Genomic DNA, 24850 nt, shown 5'->3' on the forward strand with positions numbered 1-24850 from the left:
AAGTGTCAGATATTCTTAATGTAACAAGACAGGAAACCATTGAAACAGACAGGCTAAGGTAGTTAATTACAGTCATGTTGCGTGATGGCTTTAAAACACCATGGGGCTCCTTATCTGAAATGGTGTAGTCCTGTCGCCATCTAAACAAGGACTCTATTTCTGATTACTGCTAAAGCATGAAGGCCAAACAACTAGTGGTTCGATTGCTTTGTCTTCACTAGGAATACTTTAGTATGTGTTGAGATCTGGGCCACCACCACGGTGGTGGGAAGGGGAACTCCACGGTGGACTGCAACGGCGTGGTGTCTCTGATCAGTCCGGGGACCGGGGGACGCCTTCTGCCTGAGGTGAAAATAGATAAGGCATCTGGTGACGACAGTGTAAGGAAGTCAATGAGTAACTCAGACCCGTCTAGGCATGGCCCCCTCTTTCTCTATCTATCTTTCATCTATCTCTCTCTCTTACTCTCTTTCTCTGTCACTTTCTCTATTTTTCTCTTTCTCTCTCTTTCTCGCTTTCTCTCTCTCTCTCTATCTTATTCTCTCTTTCTCTTTCTCCTTATCTTACTCTCTCTCTCTATCTTTATCTTATTATCTCTCTCTTTTTCTATCTTATTCTCTCTCGCTCTCTTTCTCTCTATCTTATTCTCTTTCTCTCTCTCTCTCTTATTCTCTTTCTCTCTCTCTATCTTACTCTCTCTCTATCCTATTCTCTCTCTCTCTCTCTCTCTTCTCAACTTTCTTCTTTGCAAGTCCGTATGTCTGCGCTATCTGTGCTCGCCCTCCTCCCCTGCTACCTAGTATGTCGTGTACGCTATGCTGCACCCCAACACTAGCCAAAGAAGCAAAATAGAGAAACTTTAGTTCATCAGAAAAAAATATTCTTATTGTTACTTTATAACTGGGTTTTTCAGTGACTTACAACATACTGTTGTTTTATATCTCAACGTTTTAATATCCTCACCCCAAACAGTGTGACGTTACATTGACATTAAAGGGATAGTTTGAGATTTTGGCAATCAAGCCCTTGCTCCTGTAGACTTCCAGCCATTGCGCTAACGTTAGTATTGGCTCTAGAAACTGCCTTCAACTTCCTTCAAACTGCACACAGGGACATACAAATGGTATCCATGAGTTCATCTGACTCTGGGTAAATAGAAAAGGGCTTAATTGCCAAAATCTTGAACTAGTCCTTTAACATTGTACTAATTTAGCAAACTATCTTATCTTAGGGCGACATTCAACTAAAATACAGTAGGTAAAAACAACCACATATCACAGTCATTGTAAGTAAAAAAGTAAGTAAAAACCCCTTCAAAATAGCCAAAAATAGTCCCTTCCTTTTCAAACAATCCGCTGTGAACAAACCAAACCAAACAAAAAAGTCAAACCAATGTTTCTCTCTTGCTAGTAAGCAGCATGGTAGTTTGACCTGGCCCTTCTTCAGGTCTTGTACAGTGTTTTAACTTAACCAGCATGATAACAATGAATCTAGTGACTACTAGATGATCTACTAGTGATCTACTAGTGATCTACTAGTGATCTAGTGATCTATCTAGTGATCTACTAACCTATCCTCTCCTTCTCTTTGACTTGGTGCATGCTCAATGCATGCCGACTGGAACGGACCTCAATCCAAATAATGTTGCCCCTAATGTTCTCTACGGCAACCAGACTACTCTTCCCTCTACGTTCTCTTCAAATGCTACAGGATTTGTTACAGGACTTGAAGGTGATATTCTAGAGTCAAAAAATACGTTAAGGATAGGAGAATGGTTAGAGGGGTGAAATATAGTGACAGGATTGGCACATTTAGGCAGGGTACAGGAGTAATGGTTGGTTCAGAGAATAGGTAAGTCACACTGTGAATACTGTACATACATACACACACATACAAAACACATCCCTGCTCAATTTCTGAGTATTCAAATATTCAAGTTTTATGTAATCACTGTAAGGTCAAATTTCCCTAAACTGCTGCTCTCACTCTGGCTGTGAATGACCTGCATGTTTCTAGACACAATATACTCTCCCTACCATCAGCATCCATCGACAACAAGAGAAATACATTACTACCATGTGTGCCAAACAAATATGTACGAACTTACAATTTATCCCACCCTTCTGTCCAATCTAATCCAATCTTGTTACAAGTGCACTTCCCTCCCTGGCCAGCGACGGCGATGTGTGGTGGTGTTCATGGTTTGACTACCATTAGTGCTTGATTCTTCTTCTTCCTCCTGGCAGCCCACTACTGAGGTTGAGGTGAAGAAGAAGCTGTCTGGTTCCCTGATGGTGTCTATGGACCAGCTCAATACCTCCTTCGGAGGGAAAGAGCGGGCCAACAGTGTCATGAGCGTCATCACCAACACACTAGCAGAGGGTACTGCCTCTATACTTTATATCACCCTACACATCTCCCTACACTAACTATACATCTCCCTACACTAACTATACATCTCCCTACACTAACTATACATCTCCCTACACATCTCCCTACACTAACTATACATCTCCCTACACTAACTATACATCTCCCTACACTAACTATACATCACCCTACACTAACTATACATCTCCCTACACTAACTACACATCTCCCTACACTAACTATATATCTCCCTACACATCTCCCTACACTAACTATACATCTTCCTACACTAACTATACATCTCCCTACACTAACTATACATCTCCCTACACATCTCCCTACACTAACTATACATCACCCTACACATCTCCCTACACTAACTATACATCTCCCTATACATCACCCTACACTAACTATACATCTCCCTACACTAACTATACATCTCCCTACACTAACTATACATCTCCCTACACATCTCCCTACACTAACTATACATCTCCCTACACTAACTATACATCTCCCTACACATCACCCTACACTAACTATACATCTCCCTACACTAACTATACATCTCCCTACACTAACTATACATCTCCCAACACTAACTAAACATCACCCTACACTAACTATACATCTCCCTACACTAACTACACATCACCCTACACTAACTATACATCTCCCTACACATCTCCCTACACTAACTATACATCTCCCTACACTAACTATACATCTTCCTACACATCTCCCTACACTAACTATACATCTCCCTACACATCTCCCTACACTAACTATACATCTCCCTACACTAACTATACATCTCCCTACACATCTCCCTACACTAACTATACATCTCCCTACACTAACTATACATCTCCCTACACATCTCCCTACACTAACTATACATCTCCCTACACTCACTATACTTAATCCTTCACTAACTATACATCACCCTACACTAACTATACATCTCCCTACACATCTCCCTACACTAACTATACATCTCCCTACACTAACTATACATCACCCTACACTAACTATACATCACCCTACACTAACTATACATCACCCTACACTAACTATACATCTCCTTACACATCTCCCTACACTAACTATACATCTCCCTACACTAACTATACATCTCCCTACACATCTCCCTACACTAACTATACATCTTCCTACACTAACTATACATCTCCCTATACATCTCCCTACACTAACTATACATCTCCCTACACTAACTATACATCTCCCTACACTAACTATACATCTCCCTACACTAACTATAGATCTCCCTACACTTCTCCCTACACTAACTATACATCACCCTACACTAACTATACATCTCCCTACACATCTCCCTACACTAACTATACATCTCCCTACACATCTCCCTACACTAACTATACATCTCCCAACACTAACTAAACATCACCCTACACATCTCCCTACACTAACTATACATCTCCCTACACATCACCCTACAGTAACTATACATCTCCCTACACATCTCCCTACACTAACTATACATCTCCCTACACATCTCCCTACACTAACTACACATCTCCCTACACTAACTACACATCTCCCTACACTAACTATACATCTCCCTACACATCTCCCTACACTAACTATACATCACCCTACGCTAACTATACATCTCCCTACACATCTCCCTACACATCTCCCTAGACTAACTATACATCTCCCTACACATCTCCCTACACATCTCCCTAGACTAACTATACATCTCCCTACACATCTCCCTACACATCTCCCTACACTAACTATACATCTCCCTACACTAACTATACATCTCCCTACACATCACCCTACACTAACTATACATCTCCCTACACTAACTATACATCTCCCTACACTAACTAAACATCACCCTACACATCTCCCTACACTAACTATACATCTCCCTACACTAACTACACATCACCCTACACTAACTATACATCTCCCTACACATCTCCCTACACTAACTATACATCTCCCTACACTAACTATACATCTTCCTACACATCTCCCTACACTAACTATACATCTCCCTACACTAACTATACATCTCCATACACATCTCCCTACACTAACTATACATCTCCCTACACATCTCCCTACACTAACTATACATCTCCCTACACTAACTATACATCTCCCTACACATCTCCCTACACTAACTATACATCTTCCTACACTAACTATACATCTCCCTATACATCTCCCTACACTAACTATACATCTCCCTACACTAACTATACATCACCCTACACTAACTATACATCTTCCTACACTAACTATACATCTCCCTATACATCTCCCTACACTAACTATACATCTCCCTACACTAACTATACATCTCCCTACACTAACTATAGATCTCCCTACACTTCTCCCTACACTAACTATACATCACCCTACACTAACTATACATCTCCCTACACATCTCCCTACACTAACTATACATCTCCCTACACATCTCCCTACACTAACTATACATCTCCCTACACATCTCCCTACACTAACTATACATCTCCCAACACTAACTAAACATCACCCTACACATCTCCCTACACTAACTATACATCTCCCTACACATCACCCTACAGTAACTATACATCTCCCTACACATCTCCCTACACTAACTATACATCTCCCTACACATCTCCCTACACTAACTACACATCTCCCTACACTAACTACACATCTCCCTACACTAACTATACATCTCCCTACACATCTCCCTACACTAACTATACATCACCCTACACTAACTATACATCTCCCTACACATCTCCCTACACATCTCCCTAGACTAACTATACATCTCCCTACACATCTCCCTACACATCTCCCTACACTAACTATACATCTCCCTACACTAACTATACAACTCCCTACACTAACTATACATCTCCCTACACATCTCCCTACACTAACTATACATCTCCCTACACTAACTATACATCTCCCTACACTAACTATACATCTCCCTACACATCTCCCTACACTAACTATACATCACCCTACACTAACTATACATCTCCCTACACATCTCCCTACACATCTCCCTAGACTAACTATACATCTCCCTACACATCTCCCTACACATCTCCCTAGACTAACTATACATCTCCCTACACATCTCCCTACACATCTCCCTACACTAACTATACATCTCCCTACACTAACTATACATCTCCCTACACATCACCCTACACTAACTATACATCTCCCTACACTAACTATACATCTCCCTACACTAACTAAACATCACCCTACACATCTCCCTACACTAACTATACATCTCCCTACACTAACTACACATCACCCTACACTAACTATACATCTCCCTACACATCTCCCTACACTAACTATACATCTCCCTACACTAACTATACAACTCCCTACACTAACTATACATCTCCCTACACATCTCCCTACACTAACTATACATCTCCCTACACTAACTATACATCTCCCTACACTAACTATACATCTCCCTACACATCTCCCTACACTAACTATACATCACCCTACACTAACTATACATCTCCCTACACATCTCCCTACACATCTCCCTAGACTAACTATACATCTCCCTACACATCTCCCTACACATCTCCCTAGACTAACTATACATCTCCCTACACATCTCCCTACACATCTCCCTACACTAACTATACATCTCCCTACACTAACTATACATCTCCCTACACATCACCCTACACTAACTATACATCTCCCTACACTAACTATACATCTCCCTACACTAACTAAACATCACCCTACACATCTCCCTACACTAACTATACATCTCCCTACACTAACTACACATCACCCTACACTAACTATACATCTCCCTACACATCTCCCTACACTAACTATACATCTCCCTACACTAACTATACATCTTCCTACACATCTCCCTACACTAACTATACATCTCCCTACACTAACTATACATCTCCATACACATCTCCCTACACTAACTATACATCTCCCTACACATCTCCCTACACTAACTATACATCTCCCTACACTAACTATACATCTCCCTACACATCTCCCTACACTAACTATACATCTTCCTACACTAACTATACATCTCCCTATACATCTCCCTACACTAACTATACATCTCCCTACACTAACTATACATCACCCTACACTAACTATACATCACCCTACACTAACTATACATCTCCTTACACATCTCCCTACACTAACTATACATCTCCCTACACTAACTATACATCTCCCTACACATCTCCCTACACTAACTATACATCTTCCTACACTAACTATACATCTCCCTATACATCTCCCTACACTAACTATACATCTCCCTACACTAACTATACATCTCCCTACACTAACTATAGATCTCCCTACACTTCTCCCTACACTAACTATACATCACCCTACACTAACTATACATCTCCCTACACATCTCCCTACACTAACTATACATCTCCCTACACATCTCCCTACACTAACTATACATCTCCCTACACATCTCCCTACACTAACTATACATCTCCCAACACTAACTAAACATCACCCTACACATCTCCCTACACTAACTATACATCTCCCTACACATCACCCTACAGTAACTATACATCTCCCTACACATCTCCCTACACTAACTATACATCTCCCTACACATCTCCCTACACTAACTACACATCTCCCTACACTAACTACACATCTCCCTACACTAACTATACATCTCCCTACACATCTCCCTACACTAACTATACATCACCCTACACTAACTATACATCTCCCTACACATCTCCCTACACATCTCCCTAGACTAACTATACATCTCCCTACACATCTCCCTACACATCTCCCTAGACTAACTATACATCTCCCTACACATCTCCCTACACATCTCCCTACACATCTCCCTACACATCTCCCTACACTAACTATACATCTCCCTACACTAACTATACAACTCCCTACACTAACTATACATCTCCCTACACATCTCCCTACACTAACTATACATCTCCCTACACTAACTATACATCTCCCTACACTAACTATACATCACCCTACACATCCTATAACTGCATTGTTCAGGGGCAGAATGACACATTTTTACCTTGTCAGCTCGTGTATTTGATCTAGCAACCTTTCGGTTACTGGCCCAATGCTCTAACCACTAGGCTACCTGCCGCCCCAACACTAACTATACTTTACATCTCCCTACACTAACTAGCTATTCCCATGCTCTATTGTTTTCAGCTGACAGTATAAATGAAAAAGTTCCAAACCTGAGGCTTATTTTTCTTAGTCTAAACCGTCTCTTACCTTAGAGGTCCTCATTTTGGAGGAACAGTTATTTGTAGATCAGATCAGATTTTTATTGATAGACTTTCTTGTTCCCCAAACGGGACTCAACTGAGGTGCCCTGCTCGCTCATTGGACGAACAGTTCTAATTCTCCTATATCTCTAACTACACTGAATGTACAAACATTAGGAACACCTTACTAATATTGAATTGAACTCCCTTTTGCCCTCAGAACAGCTTCAGTTCGTTGAGGCATGGACTCTACAAGGTGTCAAGCGTTCCACAGGGATGCTGGCCCATGTTGACTCTGATGCTGCCCACATTTGTGTGAAGTTGGCTGGATGTTCTTTGGGTGGTGGACCATTCTTGATACACATGCAAAACTGTTGAGTGTGAAACACCCAGCAGCGTTGCAATTCTTGACACACTGAAACTGGTGCGCCTGGCACCTACTACCATACCCCATTCAAAGGCACTTACATCTTTTATCTTGCCCATTCACCCTCAGAATGGCACACATACACAATCCGTGTCTCAATTGTCTCAATGCTTAAAAATCCTTTAACAGGTGACATCAATAAGGGATCATAGATTTCACCTGGAATTGCCTGGTCAGTCTATGTCATGGAAAGAGCAGGTGTTCCTAATGTTTTGTACACTCTGTGTATATATTGTCATTCTGACAGATACTGCATCATGTACTGACAGATACTTCATGACAGACATATTATTATATATCTCATATACAGAATGTATTATTATTTCGTAACATTTATCAGTAGCAGACCTTAATTCAAATACTATTTGCTTTCTTTCAAATACTTGAAGCATTTCCTTTAGCCTGCCTGGGTAACATTTTGGCGGGGACACGTTGGTGGGGACACTGTTGGCGGGGACATGTTGGCGGGGACACGTTGGCGGGGACACGTTGGCGGGGACATGTTGGCGGGGACAGTGTTTGCACTGTTGTGGACTTTTCTATTGTTTTGATTTTTGATATATTCTTATAACACTTTTCTCAGAACTGGAGGAGTCTCAGCGTAGTTGTCCACCGTGGTGGTATAAGTTCTCCAACATGGTCCTCATCTGGGAGTGTTGTCCCATCTGGTTGAAGATCAAGGAGATTGTCAACCTGATCGTCATGGACCCCTTCGTGGACCTGGCCATCACCGTCTGCATCGTCCTCAACACCCTGTTCATGGCCATGGAGCACTATCCCATGACCCCGCACTTTGAGGAGGTGCTGTTTGTGGGAAACTTGGTGAGGATTTTACTATCTCTTTTTTGTGTGGTATTACTGCAGTTGCTTTATTTTACAGCCATTTTAAGCTGGTACTTATTAAAGGGCACTTCACCACTTTTTAACCTTAAAAGGTGGTGTAGTGCCCCTTTAGAAGGTACTTTGAGCTAGTACTTTGAGCTGGTACTAACCTGGTATTTGTATAGTATTAAAACCCTTTCCTGCAGTCAAATTACAAGGGGCCTCATGGGCAGACATTTATTAATAGCGTTATTAATCAACATTTCTTTTTTTTTTAAAGGCCGAAAATCAGGTGTTTCTATGTCAAACAGTTTTGTTATATTTTAGTCTTCTTTGATGTATATAAAGTGTAATATTGGGTTGCAAACTGAAACATTTTATACATTTCAACTCTATATCTGACATGGTACAGGTGTCTTCTTTTTTTAAAGCCATAACCATGTGTGTGAGGTGCATACCTTTGTTGCAAAGTAGATTTGTTTAAGACTACCCAGAAACACTCTGTGTGACCCTGATTTAGCGCACTGCAGTAAAAGGTTAACTAAGAAAGTATATGGAAGCGTTAGACACTTTCTATTATTGACCTCAAATAATTCAACACAATGAATTGGACAGTAAGTAGAGGCCAGGGGACAGGAAAGACTTTAGTAGAGTATGTGCCAAATTGGTAGTGGGACAGATACACTACATGGTCAAAAGTATGTGGACACCTGCTTGTCGAACATCATTCTAAAATCGTGGGCATTAATATGGAGTTGTTCCCCTCTTTGCTGCTATGACAGCCTCCACTCTTCTGGGAAGGCTTTCCATTAGATGTTGGAACATTGCTGCGGGGACTTGTTTCCATTCAGACACAAGAGCATTAGTGAGGGCACAGATGTTGGGCGTTAGAACTGGCTCGCAGTCGGCATTCCAATTCATCCCAAAGGTGTTCGATGGAGTTGAGGTCAGGGCTCTGTGCAGGCCAGTCAAGTTCTTCCACACCGATCTCGACAAACCATTTCAGTATGCGCCTTGCTTTGTGCACGGGGCAATTGTCATGCTGAAACAGGGAAGGGCAAAGTTGGAAGCACAGAATTGTCTAGAATCTCATTGTATGCTGTAGTGTTAAGGTTTCCGTTCCCTGGAACTAAGAAAAACAACCCCGGACCATTATTCCTCCGCCACCAAACTTTACAGTTGGCCCTATGCATTCGGACAGGTAGCGTTCTCCTGGCATCCGCCAAACCCAGATTTGTCCGTAGGACTGCCAGATGGTGCAGATTCATCACTCCAGAGAACGCGTTTCCAATGCTCAAGAGTCCAATGGCGTCGAGCTTTACACCACTCCAGCCGACACTTGGCAATGCACATGGTGATCTTAGGCTTGTGTGTGTCTGCTTTGCCATGGAAACCCATTTCCTGAAGCTCCTAATGAACAGTTCTTATGCTGACGTTGCTTCCAGAGGCAGTTTGGAACTCAGTAGTGAATGATGCAACCGAGGACAGGCGATTTAGCGCGAGGCGGTCCCCTTCTGTGAGCTTGTGCGGCCTACCACTTCGCTGCTGAGCTGTTGTTGCTCCTAGACATTTCCACTTCACAATAACAGCACTTACAGTTTACTGGGGCAGCTCTAGCAGGGCAGAACTGACTTATTGGATAGGTGGCATCCTATGACGGTGCCACGTTGAAAGTCAACAAGCTCTTCGGTATGGGCCATTCTATTGCTTATGTTTGTCTATGGAGATGGCATGGCTGTGTGCTCAATGTTATACACCTGTCAGGGGTGTCCACATGTGTGTGTGGACTAACCGCTAGCTAGAACAGCCCAGGACAACCCCCCTCTCTCGCTCTCTCTCTCTCTCTCTCTCTCTCTCTCTCTCTCTCTCTCTCTCTCTCTCTCTTCAGTAGTTGTACCCTCATTCCATATGTTCACTCCTCTCCCCTCTGTCTGTCCACCCCCCCCCCCCCCCCCCCCCCCCCTCTCTCTCTCCCTCCTCCCTCTCCTCTCCTCTCCTCTCCTCTCCTCCCTCTCCTCTCCTCTCCTCTCCTCTCCTCTCCTCTCTCCTTACATTTGTCATTTTAGTCATTTAGCAGGCGCTCTTATCCAGAGTGACGTTTTTGTACTGGTCCCATGTGGGAATCGAACCCACAACCCTGGAGTTGCAAGCGCCATGCTCTACCCCCCATTTCTTACATGGGACTGGTCTGGTCTGTAGAGAGGCGTCTCTCTCTATCCCTCTCTCCTCCTCTTTCTCCCTCTCTCTCCCTCTCCCCTAGCAGTGTCCAGACAGCACTCTGTTTCACTCGCCCTGCTCTCTCTGTGCTGGTGGGAGGCCTACATTAATATTTTATGCTGCCTGATCGATTAGCTCCTCTAAAATGGGGCCTGAATCACTGCTCTCTTCCTTTGAAAACCCAAACTAGGCTTTTTACCATTAGCATTTCTACAGAAACGGTGTCCAATTCTTGAGCAGCACATTTCATCATATTGCACTAGCATGTTAGCATGGATAGCTTGCTTATCCTCTCCAGCGTCTCATCCCGTCAGCGGGATCAAAATCCAGCGAAAAATACACCTCTCCTGAATCGACCCACGTCGTCCGATTTCAAAAAGGTTTTACAGGAAAAGCAAATCATTAGATTATGTTAGATGAGTCCATCGTAAAAAGCAGCTTCATAGCCATTTCCGACCAACCACTTGCATCACATATAATCAAAAAACAGCTAAATGTAGCACTAACCTTTTACAAACTTCATCAGATGGCACCCCTAGGACATCATGTTATACAATGCATGCATCTTTTGTTCAATAAAGGTCATATTATATATAAAAACAGCATTTTACATCTCTGTCTGACGTTGACTAAATAATTTCCCCTCAAATGCGTCCCGGTAAACAATGCTACAATTCCCTAATTTACTATCCGATAACGATTTTTTAAATTTATATTGTCAATCTAGCATTTATAGATGAATATCTCTTGAGAACACCTGTCATACCAGATTTTAAATTAACTTTACTGGGTAATCACACTTTGCGATAAAAGGAGATGCGATACTCAGAAAATGAGCTAATATACAGAGCTCGGCGCCATCTTGGAAACAATCGCATGTCACATCTCATCTTGTATAATATTGTCAATAATCGCCTACCTTTAGTTGTCTTCATCAGAAAGCATCCCAGGTCCACAACAGATGTATTTTCGGTCAAAAAGTCCATACTTCACGTTCCATTAGCCTGCTGTTGGTAGCGCGTCCTATGGCTCTCTCCAAGCGCAGGGCTGAAGTTCCGGATAAAATGAGATTCTCCCGCCTGTAGGTTCGTTCAAACATGTCAAACGTTGTAAAACATTAATCTTCAGGGCCTGTAACACCAAGAGAGCCAATAAGATTCGAGGGGGATGATGTCATTGCCTTTAAAACCGTTTCCAAAGGTGGGGGTAGACATGGCCGCCGGCGTCATAATGGTGATGGCCCATCCCCTGTGACCAATTTCCAACGCGTCTCATTCACTGAGTTTCGACTGTATAAGGCTCAAACCACTGTGAAAAGACTGGCGACATCTAGTGGAAGCAATAGGAAGTGCTCACTGAACCATGGTTAACGGTGTGATTTATAGGGAAAGATGAGAAGTCGAGTCCACAATTCTGAATTCCACTTCCTGTTTCAATCGGTCTCGGGGTTTTGACTGCCATTTGAGTTCTGTTATACTCACAGACACCATTCAAACAGTTTTAGAAACTTTAGGGTGTTTTCTATCCATATATAATAAGTATATGCATGCCCTAGCTTCTGAGTTTGATTAGTAGGCCGTTGAAAATGGGAACGATTTTTTTTCAAAATGCGCTGTGGCGCCCCCTATCCTAGGGTATCCTCAAGAGGCTAAAGCAGAATAACTATGTAGATTATCATCACCAATAGGAGACAGTCTAAAGTAACAGAATAACTATGTAGATTATCATCACCAATAGGAGACAGTCTAAAGCAGAATAACTATGTAGATTATCATCACCAATAGGGGACAGTCTAAAGCAGAATAACTATGTAGATTATCACCACCAATAGGGGACAGTCTAAAGCAGCAGGCTGCTCTCCCTTTAAACGTGGCCTCTAGGCTGCTCTCCCTTTAAACGTGGCCTCTAAATTCTAACAGGTGCTATTCGCAAACTCAAGTTGTCGGGAACTTTTTTTTTCCTGTACTTCCGCCATACTGTTGTTATTTTCTCAGCAACATTTTCTCCAGAAACCATGACCAAAATAGACAGTGATTGTGAGACACCTGCTGGCGTGTTTAGGTTGTCTTGTAGACACTGATTATCCCCATCTAGATACTAAATAAAAAGCGTACGAAGAAAGGTAGATGACGTTGCAAATGTCCTTTGTGTTTTCTCACCCTTCATGTTAGAGTATATATTGAACATATGATTTGGTTTATTACGTAGTTGTAGCGGATCAGAACGGCAAGGCTACAGCCAGGCCTACATTCATCAACCAATGGAGCTCACATTTCTCTTGGTAAATATTATATCGCTGATTGAACTGAATTGAAAAGTGTGGTGTAGTTCTACACATACAAGCCAGCCTGACAAGCACAAACAGAAGATAAATATCATCTGTAAGGGAACACAGCTAGACGGTTTAACACTAAATTGTATTCCCATACAACCAAAGCAATGCTTGTGACCCAAAGCAATACAGAGTTTGATGAAGGAATTGAAACACATTTGCGGTCATTATAAATACCAGGGAGAATACAGCCAAACAGAATATTGTAGAGCAAGTACACATACTCTCTCACAAAAACTACTAAAATCCCATAAAAGTTACTTCCCATGCCCTGTGAAATAGCACCAACACAATAGAGGTGTTAAAACACCACACTACTTGCTCAGCCCACATAGTTGAGGTCGTCGATGAATCCAACATACAACCCAGGACCAGCTGGTCATACAACCCAGGACCAGCTGGTCATACAACCCAGGACCAGCTGGTCAGTATTAGATTAATACAACATACAACCCAGGACCAGCTGGTCATACAACCCAGGACCAGCTGGTCAGTATTAGATTAATACAACATACACCCAGGACCAGCTGGTCAGTATTAGATGAATCCAACATACAACCCAGGACCAGCTGGTCAGTATTAGATTAATACAACATACAACCCAGGACCAGCTGGTCATACAACCCAGGACCAGCTGGTCAGTATTAGATGAATCCAACATACAACCCAGGACCAGCTGGTCATACAACCCAGGACCAGCTGGTCATACAACCCAGGACCAGCTGGTCATACAACCCAGGACCAGCTGGTCATACAACCCAGGACCAGCTGGTCAGTATTATTGAGTGTAATGATGTTTTCGGATGGATCTCACAGTGGAATTAACAAGGCTAGAAGGACTCAAAGCTGTGATGTTCTAATACCTGGGTAAATGAATGTGGTGTGTGTGTTTATAGATCAGTGAATGAATACCTTGGTTAAGGAGAGCCATTAAACTACAGTATAATAAGTTCCTAATCGGAGCCAGAGGATTCAGTCACTTATAGTACACACAGTGATAATTATGATAATGATGTCAGAACTCAAAATTAGCATTCGCTAGGTTGGCACAGAGGAGTGGATTCACAGTGCTTAAAATACCACTTGTGTTTGAGCATCGTGTGGCTGAAATATCTGTTTTTGTTGCTGTGGATATTGAAAATACATTACATTTGTGAGGCTTGAAGAATATCAGTGTGTCATGCTGAAGAGGAGATGAGAGGAGAAAGGCGCTAGTGTTGGTGTTGGTGTTATGTGAACAAAGGTCATCATAAGCAGAACTGCATCAGTTTGGTACAGTAGTATTCTGCATCAGTTTGGTACAGTAGTATTCTGCATCAGTTTGATACAGTAGTGCTCTGCATCAGTTTGGTACAGTAGTATTCTGCATCAGTTTGATACAGTAGTGCTCTGCATCAGTTTGGTACAGTAGTATTCTGCATCAGTTTGATACTGTAGTATTCTGCATCAGTTTGGTACAGTAGTATTCTGCATCAGTTTGGTACAGCAGTATTCTGCATCAGTTTGGTACAGCAGTATTCTGCATCAGTTTGGTACAGCAGTATTCTGCATCAGTTTGGTACAGCAGTATTCTGCATCAGTTTGATACAGCAGTATTCTGCATCAGTCTGATACAGTAGTATTCTGCATCAGTCTGATACAGTAGTATTCTGCATCAGTTTGGTACAGTAGTATTCTGCATCAGTTTGGTACAGTAGTATTCTGCATCAGTTTGGTACAGTAGTATTCTGCATCAGTTTGGTACAGCAGTATTCTGCATCAGTGTGGTACAGTAGTATTCTGCATCAGTGTGGTACAGTAGACACGTGTGAGGTAGGATGTAGGCTAGGGAGCTGTGGGTTTTTAGACATTAGTGGGGCAGGGTAGAAGGCTGTGGGGGGTTAGACATTAGTGGAGTAGGGAGGGGGGTTAGCGGCTGTTAGACTTGTGTGGGGTATGTAGGGTGGTGTGGGTGGTTAGATATGCGTGGGGCAGGGTGTGGGGCTGTGGGTGGTTAGATATGCGTGGGGCAGGGTGTGGGGCTATGGGTGGTTAGATATGCGTGGGGCAGGGTGTGGGGCTGTGGGTGGTTAGATATGCGTGGGGCAGGGTGTGGGGCTGTGGGTGGTTAGATATGTGTGGGGTAGGGTGTGGGGCTGTGGGTGGTTAGACATGCGTCGGGTAGGGTGATGTGGGGGGTTAAATATGCGTGGGGTAGGTTAGTGAGCTGTGGGTGGTTAGACGTGCATGGGGTAGAGTGATGTGGGGGGTTAAATATGCGTCGGGTTGGGTAGGAGGATGTGGGGGGTTGGACGTGCATGGGGTAGGGTGATGTGGGTTGTCAGACACGCGAGGGGTAGGGTTCTGGACTGTGGGGGGTTTGCCAAGGCAGAAGCTACTCTTACTGGAGTTTATTATGTTCTGAAAGAGCTGCACAATCTGGACCCCTACAAATCGGCTGGGCTAGACAATCTGGACACTCTCTTTCTAAAATTATCCGCCGCGTTTGTTGCAATCCCTATTACTAGCCTGTTCAACCTCTCTTTTGTATCGTCAAAGATCCCTAAAGATTGGAAAGCTGCCGCGGTCATCCCCCTCTTTAAAGGGGGAGACACTCTAGACCAAAACTGTTACAGATATATATCTATCCAACCCTGCCTTTCTAAAGTCTTCGAAAGCCAAGTTAACAAACAGATCACCGACCATTTTGAATCCTACCGCCATCGATAAAAGACAATACTGTGCAGCAGTCTTCATCAACCTGGACAAGGCTTTCGACTCTGTCAACCACCATATTCTTATCGGCAGACTCAACAGCCTTGGTTTCTCTAATGACTGCCTCGCCTGGTTCACCAACTACTTCTCAGATAGAGTCCAGTGTGGCAAATCGGAGGGCCTGTTGTCCGGACCTCTGGCAGTCTCTATGGGGGTACCACAGGAATCAATTCTCGGGCCGACTCTTTTCTCTGTATACATCAATGATGTCGCTCTTGCTGCTGGTGATTCTCTGATCCACCTCTACTTAGACGACACCATTCTGTATACTTCTGGCCCCTCTTTGGACACTGTGTTAACAAACCTCCGGACGAGCTTCAACGCCATATAACTCTCCTTCCGTGGCCTCCAACTGCTCTTAAATGCAAGTAAGACTAAATGCATGTTCTTCAACCGATTGCTGCCCGCACCCGCCCGCCCGTCCAGCATCACTGCTCTGGATTGTTCTGACATGGACATCTACAAATACCTAGATGTCTGGTTAGACTGTAAACTCTCCTTCCAGGCTCACATTAAGCATCTCCAATCCAAAATTAAATCTAGAATCGGCTTTCTATTTTGCAACAAAGCATCCTTCACTCATGCTGCTAAACATACCCTTGTAAAACTGACTATCCTACCGATCCATGACTTCGGCCATGTCATCTACAAAATAGCCTCCAACACTCTACTCAGCAAATTGGATGTAGTCTATCACAGTGCCATCAGTTTTGTCAACAACGCCCCATATACTACCCACCATTGCGACCTGTATGCTCTTGTTGGCTGGCCCACGCTTCATATTTGTCGCCAAACCCACTGGCTCCAGGTTATCTATAAATATTTGCTAGGTAAAGCCCCACCTTATCTCAGCTCACTGGTCACCATAGCAACACCCACCCGTAGCACGCGCTCCAGCAGGTATATTTCACTGGTCATCCCCAAAGCCAACACCTGCTTTGGCCGCCTTTCCTTCCAGTTCTCTGCTGCCAATGACTGGAACAAATTGCAAAAATCACTGAAGCTGGGGACTTATATCTCCCTCTCTAGCTTTAAGCATCAGCTGTCAGAGCAGCTTACCGATCACTGCACCTGTACGCAGCCCATCTGTAAATAGCCCACCCAACTACCTCATCCCCATATTGTTCTTTATTTTTGCTCCTTTGCACCCCAGTATCTCTACTTGCACATTCATCTTCTGCACATCTATCACTCCAGTGTTTAATTGCTAAATTATAATTATCTCTCCACAATGGCCTATTTATTGCCTTACCTCCCTAATCTTACTACATTTGCACACACTGTAAATATATTTTTTTCTATTGTGTTATTGACTGTACGTTTGTTTATCCCATGTGTAACTCTGTGTTGTTTGTGTCATACTGCTTTGCTTTATCTTGGCCAGGTCGCAGTTGTAAATGAGAAATTGTTCTCAACTGGCTTACCTGGTTAAATAAACGTGAAATAAAAATAAAAAATAATTATGGGTCCACATTAGTTCCTGCCAAGGCAGCAGCTACTCTTCCTAGGGTCCGGCTAAATTAATACAATTTTAAAAACATTACAATACAATCATTATAGAATTCACAACAAACTAAGCGTGTGCCCTCAGGCCCCTACTCCACTACCACATATCTACAATGCATAATCCATGTGTACGTGTGTATATAGTGCGTATGTTATCATGTGTGTGTACTGTATGCATGTGTCTGTGACTGTTTGTTTTGCTTAACAGTCCCTGACGTTCCTTAAGGTGTATTTTTACCTGCTTTTTAAATTTTATTCTACTGCTTGCATCAGTTACCTGATGTGGAATAGAGTTCCATGTAGTCATGGCTCTATGTAGTACTGTGCTCCTCCCATAGTCTGTTCTGGACTTGGGGACTGTGAAGAGACCTCTGGTGGCATATCTTATGGGGTATGCATGGGTGTCTGAGCTGTGTGCTAGCATTTTAAACAGACCGCTCGGTACATTCAGCTTGTCAACACCTCTTACAAAAACAAGTAATGATGAAGTCGATCTCTCTTCCACTTTGAGCCAGGAGAGATTGACATGCATATCATTCATGTTAGCTCTCTGTGTACTTTTAAGGGGCAGCCATGCTGCCCTGTTCTGAGCCAATTGCAATTTTCCCAAGTCCCTCTTTGTGGCACCTGACCACACGACTGAACAGTAGTCAAGGTGTGACAAAACTAGGGCCTGTTGGACCTGCCTTGTTGATAGTGTTGTTAAGAAGGTAGAAACTAGGGTCTACAGGACCTGCCTTGTTGATAGTGCTGTTAAGAAGGTAGAAACTAGGGCCTGTAGGACCTGCCTTGTTGATAGTGCTGTTAAGAAGGTAGAAACTAGGGCCTGTAGGACCTGCCTTGATGATAGTGTTGTTAAGAAGGTAGAAACTAGGGCCTGTAGGACCTGCCTTGTTCATAGTGCTGTTAAGAAGGAAGAGCAGTGCTTTATTATGGACAGACTTCTCCCCATCTTAGCTACTGTTGTGTCAATATGTTTTGACCAGGACAGTTTACAGTCCAGGGTTACTCCAAGCAGTTTAGTCTCCTCAACTTGCTCAATTTCCACATTATTGACTATGAGATGTAGTTGAGGTTTAGGGATTAGTGAATGAGTTGTCCCAAATACAGTGCTTTAAGTTTCATATTCATAATTTGGTCAGATGTACTTGGATGTGTAGTGTCAGTGTTTGTTGCTGGCATGTCATCCCTAAGTTTCTTTATCTTGCCAATGAAAAGTCATTAAAGTAGTTGGTAATATCAGTGGGTTTTGTGATGAATGATCATCTGATTCAATGAATGATGGAGCCAAGTTGGCTTTTTTCCCCAAAATGTAATTTAAGGTGCTCCAAAGCTTTTTATTTTTATTTTGCTTAGTCAGACTTATTTGCCATACCTTTTGCCTGATCACTCTCAACCATATAATTTTTGAATTCCTCATCAATCCACTGGGATTTAACAGTTTTTACAGTCATTTTTCTTAATGGGTAAGTGCTTATTAGTAACTGGAATAAGCAATTTCATAAATATGTCGAGTTCAGCGTCTGGTTACTTCTCATTACACACCACAGACCAGCAAATATTCTTTACATTATCAACCATTTCACACACATTATCTAGATACTGACTGATAGCACTTGGTGGTCTATAGCAGCTTCCCATCAGAATGGGCTTTAGGTGAGGCAGATGAACCTGTAGCCATATTACTTCAACAGTATTTAACATTAGATCCTCTCTAAGCTTTATAGGAATGTGGTTCTGAATATAGACAGCAACACTGCCTCCGTTGGCATTTCTGTCTGTTCGGTAGATGTTATAACCATGTATTACTACCACTGTATCATCAAAGGTATTATCTAAGTGAGTTTCAGAGATAGTCAGAATATGAATGTAATCTGGTACAAGCAAGTTATTGTCTTCATGGACCTTGTTTCTCAAGCTGCATATGTTAATATGGGATATTTTTATCACCTTCTGGGTTGTTGATTGTTTTTAATGCTTTACTGGGAAGCTAATCCGAAGTAGACATGCTCATGTTATTGATATTGGTGCTGTTAGTGCAGGGTGAGCAGCACACAGTGGTCTTCCTATAGGACACACCACCTCAGTGTTAACAGTGGTCTTCCTACTTGGACACACCACCTCAGTGTTAACAGTGGTCTTCCTACTAAGACACCACCTCAGTGTTAACAGTGGTCTTCCTACTAGGACACACCGCCTCAGTGTTAACAGTGGTCTTCCTATAGGACACCACCTCAGTGTTAACAGTGGTCTTCCTACTAGGACACACCACCTCAGTGTTAACAGTGGTCTTCCTACTAGGATAACACCACCTCAGTGTTAACAGTGGTCTTCCTACTAGGGCACACCACCTCAGTGTTAACAGTGGTCTTCCTACTAGGACACACCACCTCAGTGTTAACAGTGGTCTTCCTATAGGACACACCACCTCAGTGTTAACAGTGGTCTTCCTACTAAGACACCACCTCAGTGTTACAGTGGTCTTCCTACTAGGACACACCGCCTCAGTGTTAACAGTGGTCTTCCTATAGGACACACCACCTCAGTGTTAACAGTGGTCTTCCTATGAGGACACACCACCTCAGTGTTAACAATATAACTCTGGTTTATAGGCTCCATGATTACTGCATACAATAGCTGTAGGATTAACAAAGGTATCAGGGCAATTAGGGGGACATAAATTAAGTTAGTTACATTGTGTCTGCCAACGCCCCTGGGATAATGTACATTTGATGCAGCATTATGACGACTCATTGTCACAATGGTATGGATTAACTGAGCTGGTCTTGGGTCATTTACCAGTCATGGCTTCAATGCAGCCTTGAAATGTGTGGACCAGGAGTCCAGGAGCCGAGATGATTTGGATGGACTCCGTCATCCTTGTAGAGCATCTTCTGTTTCCAGAAGGGGTCAATGTTATCTATAAATGTGACTCCAGCAGAGGTACAATAATCTTTTTGGCCAAGTTAGACATGTGTGGGTAGGGTAGGGGGGTTAGACATGTGTGGGTAGGGTAGGGGGGTTAGACATGTGTGGGTAGGGTAGGGGGGTTAGACATGTGTGGGTAGGGTAGGGGGGTTAGACATGTGTGGGTAGGGTAGGGGAGGTTTAGACGTGTGGGTAGGGTAGGGGCTATGGAAGGTTAGATGTGTGGGTAGGGTAGGGACTGTAGGTGGTTAGGTGTGTGGGGTATGAGAGGGGGCTGTGGGGGGTTAGATGTGTGGGGTATGAGAGGGGGCTGTGGGTGGTTAGATGTGTGGGTAGGGTAGGGCTGTGGAAGGTTAGATGTGTGGGTAGGGTAGGGACTGTGGGTGGTTAGGTGTGTGGGGTATGAGAGGGGGCTGTGGAAGGGTAGATGTGTGTGGGTATGAGAGGGTAGGGGATGGGGGGGTTAGATGTGTGGGGTATGGGAGGGGGCTGTGGGGGGTTAGATGTGTGGGTAGGGTAGGGGGGTTAGATGTGTGGGGTATGAGAGGGGGCTGTGGGGGTTTAGATTGTGGGGTATGAGAGGGGGCTGTGGGGGGTTAGATGTGTGGGTAGGGTAGGTGATGGGGTGGTTAGATGTGTGGGGCATGAGAGGGGGCTGTGGGGGGTTAGGTGTGTGGGTAGGGTAGGGGGCTGTGGGGGGTTAGGTGTGTGGGTAGGGTAGGGTGGGGGGCTGTGGGGGGTTAGGTGTGTGGGTAAGGTAGGGTAGGGGACTGTGGGGGGTTAGGTGTGTGGGGTATGAGAGGGGGCTGTGGAAGGTTAGGTGTGTGGGTAGGGTAGGGGGCTGTGGGGGGTTAGATGTGTGGGGTATGAGAGGGGGCTGTGGGGGGTTAGGTGTGTGTGGTATGAGAGGGGGCTGTGGGGGGTTAGGTGTGTGGGGTATGAGAGGGGGCTGTGGGGGGTTAGGTGTGTGGGTAGGGTAGGGGGGTTAGGTGTGTGGGTAGGGTAGGGAGTGTGTGGGGTTAGGTGTGTGGGGTATGAGAGGGGGCTGTGGAAGGTTAGATGTGTGGGGTATGAGAGGGGGCTGTGGGGGGTTAGGTGTGTGGGTAGGGTAGGGGCTGTGGGGGGTTAGGTGTGTGTGGTATGAGAGGGGGCTGTGGGGGGTTAGATGTGTGGGTAGGGTAGGGCTGTGGAACGTTAGATGTGTGGGTAGGGACTGTGGGTGGTTAGGTGTGTGGGGTATGAGAGGGGGCTGTGGAAGGTTAGATGTGTGTGGGTATGAGAGGGGGCTGTGGGGGTTTAGATTGTGGGGTATGAGAGGGGGCTGTGGGGGGTTAGATGTGTGGGTAGGGTAGGTGATGGGGTGGTTAGATGTGTGGGGCATGAGAGGGGGCTGTGGGGGGTTAGGTGTGTGGGTAGGGTAGGGGGCTGTGGGGGGTTAGGTGTGTGGGTAGGGTAGGGTGGGGGGCTGTGGGGGGTTAGGTGTGTGGGTAAGGTAGGGTAGGGGACTGTGGGGGGTTAGGTGTGTGGGGTATGAGAGGGGGCTGTGGAAGGTTAGGTGTGTGGGTAGGGTAGGGGGCTGTGGGGGGTTAGATGTGTGGGGTATGAGAGGGGGCTGTGGGGGGTTAGGTGTGTGTGGTATGAGAGGGGGCTGTGGGGGGTTAGGTGTGTGGGGTATGAGAGGGGGCTGTGGGGGGTTAGGTGTGTGGGTAGGGTAGGGGGGTTAGGTGTGTGGGTAGGGTAGGGAGTGTGTGGGGTTAGGTGTGTGGGGTATGAGAGGGGGCTGTGGAAGGTTAGATGTGTGGGGTATGAGAGGGGGCTGTGGGGGGTTAGGTGTGTGGGTAGGGTAGGGGCTGTGGGGGGTTAGGTGTGTGTGGTATGAGAGGGGGCTGTGGGGGGTTAGATGTGTGGGTAGGGTAGGGCTGTGGAACGTTAGATGTGTGGGTAGGGACTGTGGGTGGTTAGGTGTGTGGGGTATGAGAGGGGGCTGTGGAAGGTTAGATGTGTGTGGGTATGAGAGGGTAGGGGTTGGGGGGTTAAATGTGTAGGTAGGGTAGGTGATGGGGTGGTTAGATTGTGGGGTATGAGAGGGGGCTGTGGTGGTTAGATGTGTGGGGTATGAGAGGGGGCTGTGGGGGGTTAGGTGTGTGGGTAGGGTAGGGGCTGTGGGGGGTTAGGTGTGTGGGTAGGGTAGGGTAGGGGGCTGTGGGGGGTTAGGTGTGTGGGTAAGGTAGGGTAGGGGACTGTGGGGGGTTAGGTGTGTGGGGTATGAGAGGGGGCTGTGGAAGGTTAGGTGTGTGGGTAGGGTAGGGGCTGTGGGGGGTTAGGTGTGTGTGGTATGAGAGGGGGCTGTGGGGGGTTAGGTGTGTGGGTAGGGTAGGGTAGGGGGGTTAGGTGTGTGGGTAGGGTAGGGAGTGTGGGGGGTTAGGTGTGTGGGTAGGGTAGGGTAGGGGGCTGTGGGGGGTTAGGTGTGTGGGTAAGGTAGGGTAGGGTACTGTGGGGGGTTAGGTGTGTGGGGTATGAGAGGGGGCTGTGGGGGGTTAGGTGTGTGGGTAGGGTAGGGTAGGGGGGTTAGGTGTGTGGGTAGGGTAGGGAGTGTGGGGGGTTAGGTGTGTGGGGTATGAGAGGGGGCTGTGGGGGGTTAGGTGTGTGGGTAGGGTAGGGGCCTGTGGGGGGTTAGATGTGTGGGGGTAGGTGTGTGGGTAGGGTAGGGTAGGGGGGTTAGGTGTGTGGGTAGGGGCTGGGGGGGTTAGGTGTGTGGGGTATGAGAGGGGGCTGTGGAAGGTTAGGTGTGTGGGGTATGAGAGGGGGCTGTGGGGGGTTAGGTGTGTGGGGTAGGGTAGGGTCTGTGGGGGGGTTAGGTGTGTGGGTAGGGCTGTGGGTGGTTAGGTGTGTGGGTAGGGTAGGGGTTGGGGGGTTAGGTGTGTGGGTAGGGTAGAGGCTGTGGGGGGTTAGGTGTGTGGGTAGGGGCTGTGGGTGGTTAGGTGTGTGGGTAGGGTAGGGATTGGGGGGGTTAGGTGTGTGGGTAGGGGAGGGGAGGGGAGGGGGGGGTTAGGTGTGTGGGTAGGGTAGGGGTTGGGGGGGTTAGGTGTGTGGGTAGGGGAGGGGAGGGGAGGGGGGGGTTAGGTGTGTGGGTAGGGTAGGGGAGGGGAGGGGGGGGGTTAGGTGTGTGGGTAGGGTAGGGTCTGTGGGGGGGTTAGGTGTGTGGGGTATGAGAGGGGGCTGTGGGGGGTTAGGTGTGTGGGGTAGGGTAGGGTCTGTGGGGGGGTTAGGTGTGTGGGTAGGGCTGTGGGTGGTTAGGTGTGTGGGTAGGGTAGGGGTTGGGGGGGTTAGGTGTGTGGGTAGGGTAGAGGCTGTGGGGGGTTAGGTGTGTGGGTAGGGGCTGTGGGTGGTTAGGTGTGTGGGTAGGGTAGGGGTTGGGGGGGTTAGGTGTGTGGGTAGGGTAGGGGTTGGGGGGGTTAGGTGTGTGGGTAAGGTAGGGCGCTGTGGGGGGTTAGGTGTGTGGGTAGGGGCTGTGGGTGGTTAGGTGTGTGGGTAGGGTAGGGGTTGGGGGGGTTAGGTGTGTGGGTAGGGGCTGTGGGTGGTTAGGTGTGTGGGTAGGGTAGGGATTGGGGGGGTTAGGTGTGTGGGTAGGGGAGGGGAGGGGCTGTGGGTGGTTAGGTGTGTGGGTAGGGTAGGGGTTGGGGGGGTTAGGTGTGTGGGTAGGGGAGGGGTTGGGGGGGTTAGGTGTGTGGGTACGGGAGGGGAGGGGGGGGGTTAGGTGTGTGGGTAGGGTAGAGGCTGTGGGGGGTTAGGTGTGTGGGTAGGGGCTGTGGGTGGTTAGGTGTGTGGGTAGGGTAGGGGTTGGGGGGGTTAGGTGTGTGGGTAGGGTAGGGGAGGGGAGGGGGGGTTAGGTGTGTGGGTAGGGGCTGTGGGTGGTTAGGTGTGTGGGTAGGGTAGGGTAGGGGGGTTAGGTGTGTGGGTAGGGGCTGGGGGGGTTAGGTGTGTGGGTAAGGTAGGGCGCTGTGGGGGGTTAGATTTCCAACTCATGCACGTACCAGCTGATCAGCTTATCAGTGTACACCCAGTATGTTCTACCTGTTGACAAGGCTTATTATGCGATATGCTTGAACCAAACGATTACATGGAACAAAAGTTTAATTCAATTGGAAATAATTAATATACAGTACCAGT

The 24850-nt window shown here is 45.8% G+C and overlaps 1 protein-coding gene across 1 annotated transcript in view; it reads left to right on the top strand.

Moving 5' to 3' along the window:
• Nucleotides 1–2225: 2225 nt before the first annotated feature.
• LOC123724150 (sodium channel protein type 8 subunit alpha-like) overlaps nt 2226–24850 on the top strand; it is a 62554-nt gene continuing 39929 nt past the window's right edge. The window contains exons 1-2 of the mRNA XM_082955562.1: nt 2226–2382; nt 8705–8943. Coding sequence (XP_082811688.1) covers nt 2292–2382; nt 8705–8943 — 330 coding nt within the window. The 5' untranslated portion in view covers nt 2226–2291. The remainder of the gene's footprint in view (nt 2383–8704; nt 8944–24850) is intronic.

This window comes from Salmo salar, chromosome 09, assembly GCF_965601325.2.
Source record: "Salmo salar chromosome 09, fSalSal1, whole genome shotgun sequence".
Taxonomy (NCBI): Eukaryota; Metazoa; Chordata; class Actinopteri; order Salmoniformes; family Salmonidae; genus Salmo; species Salmo salar.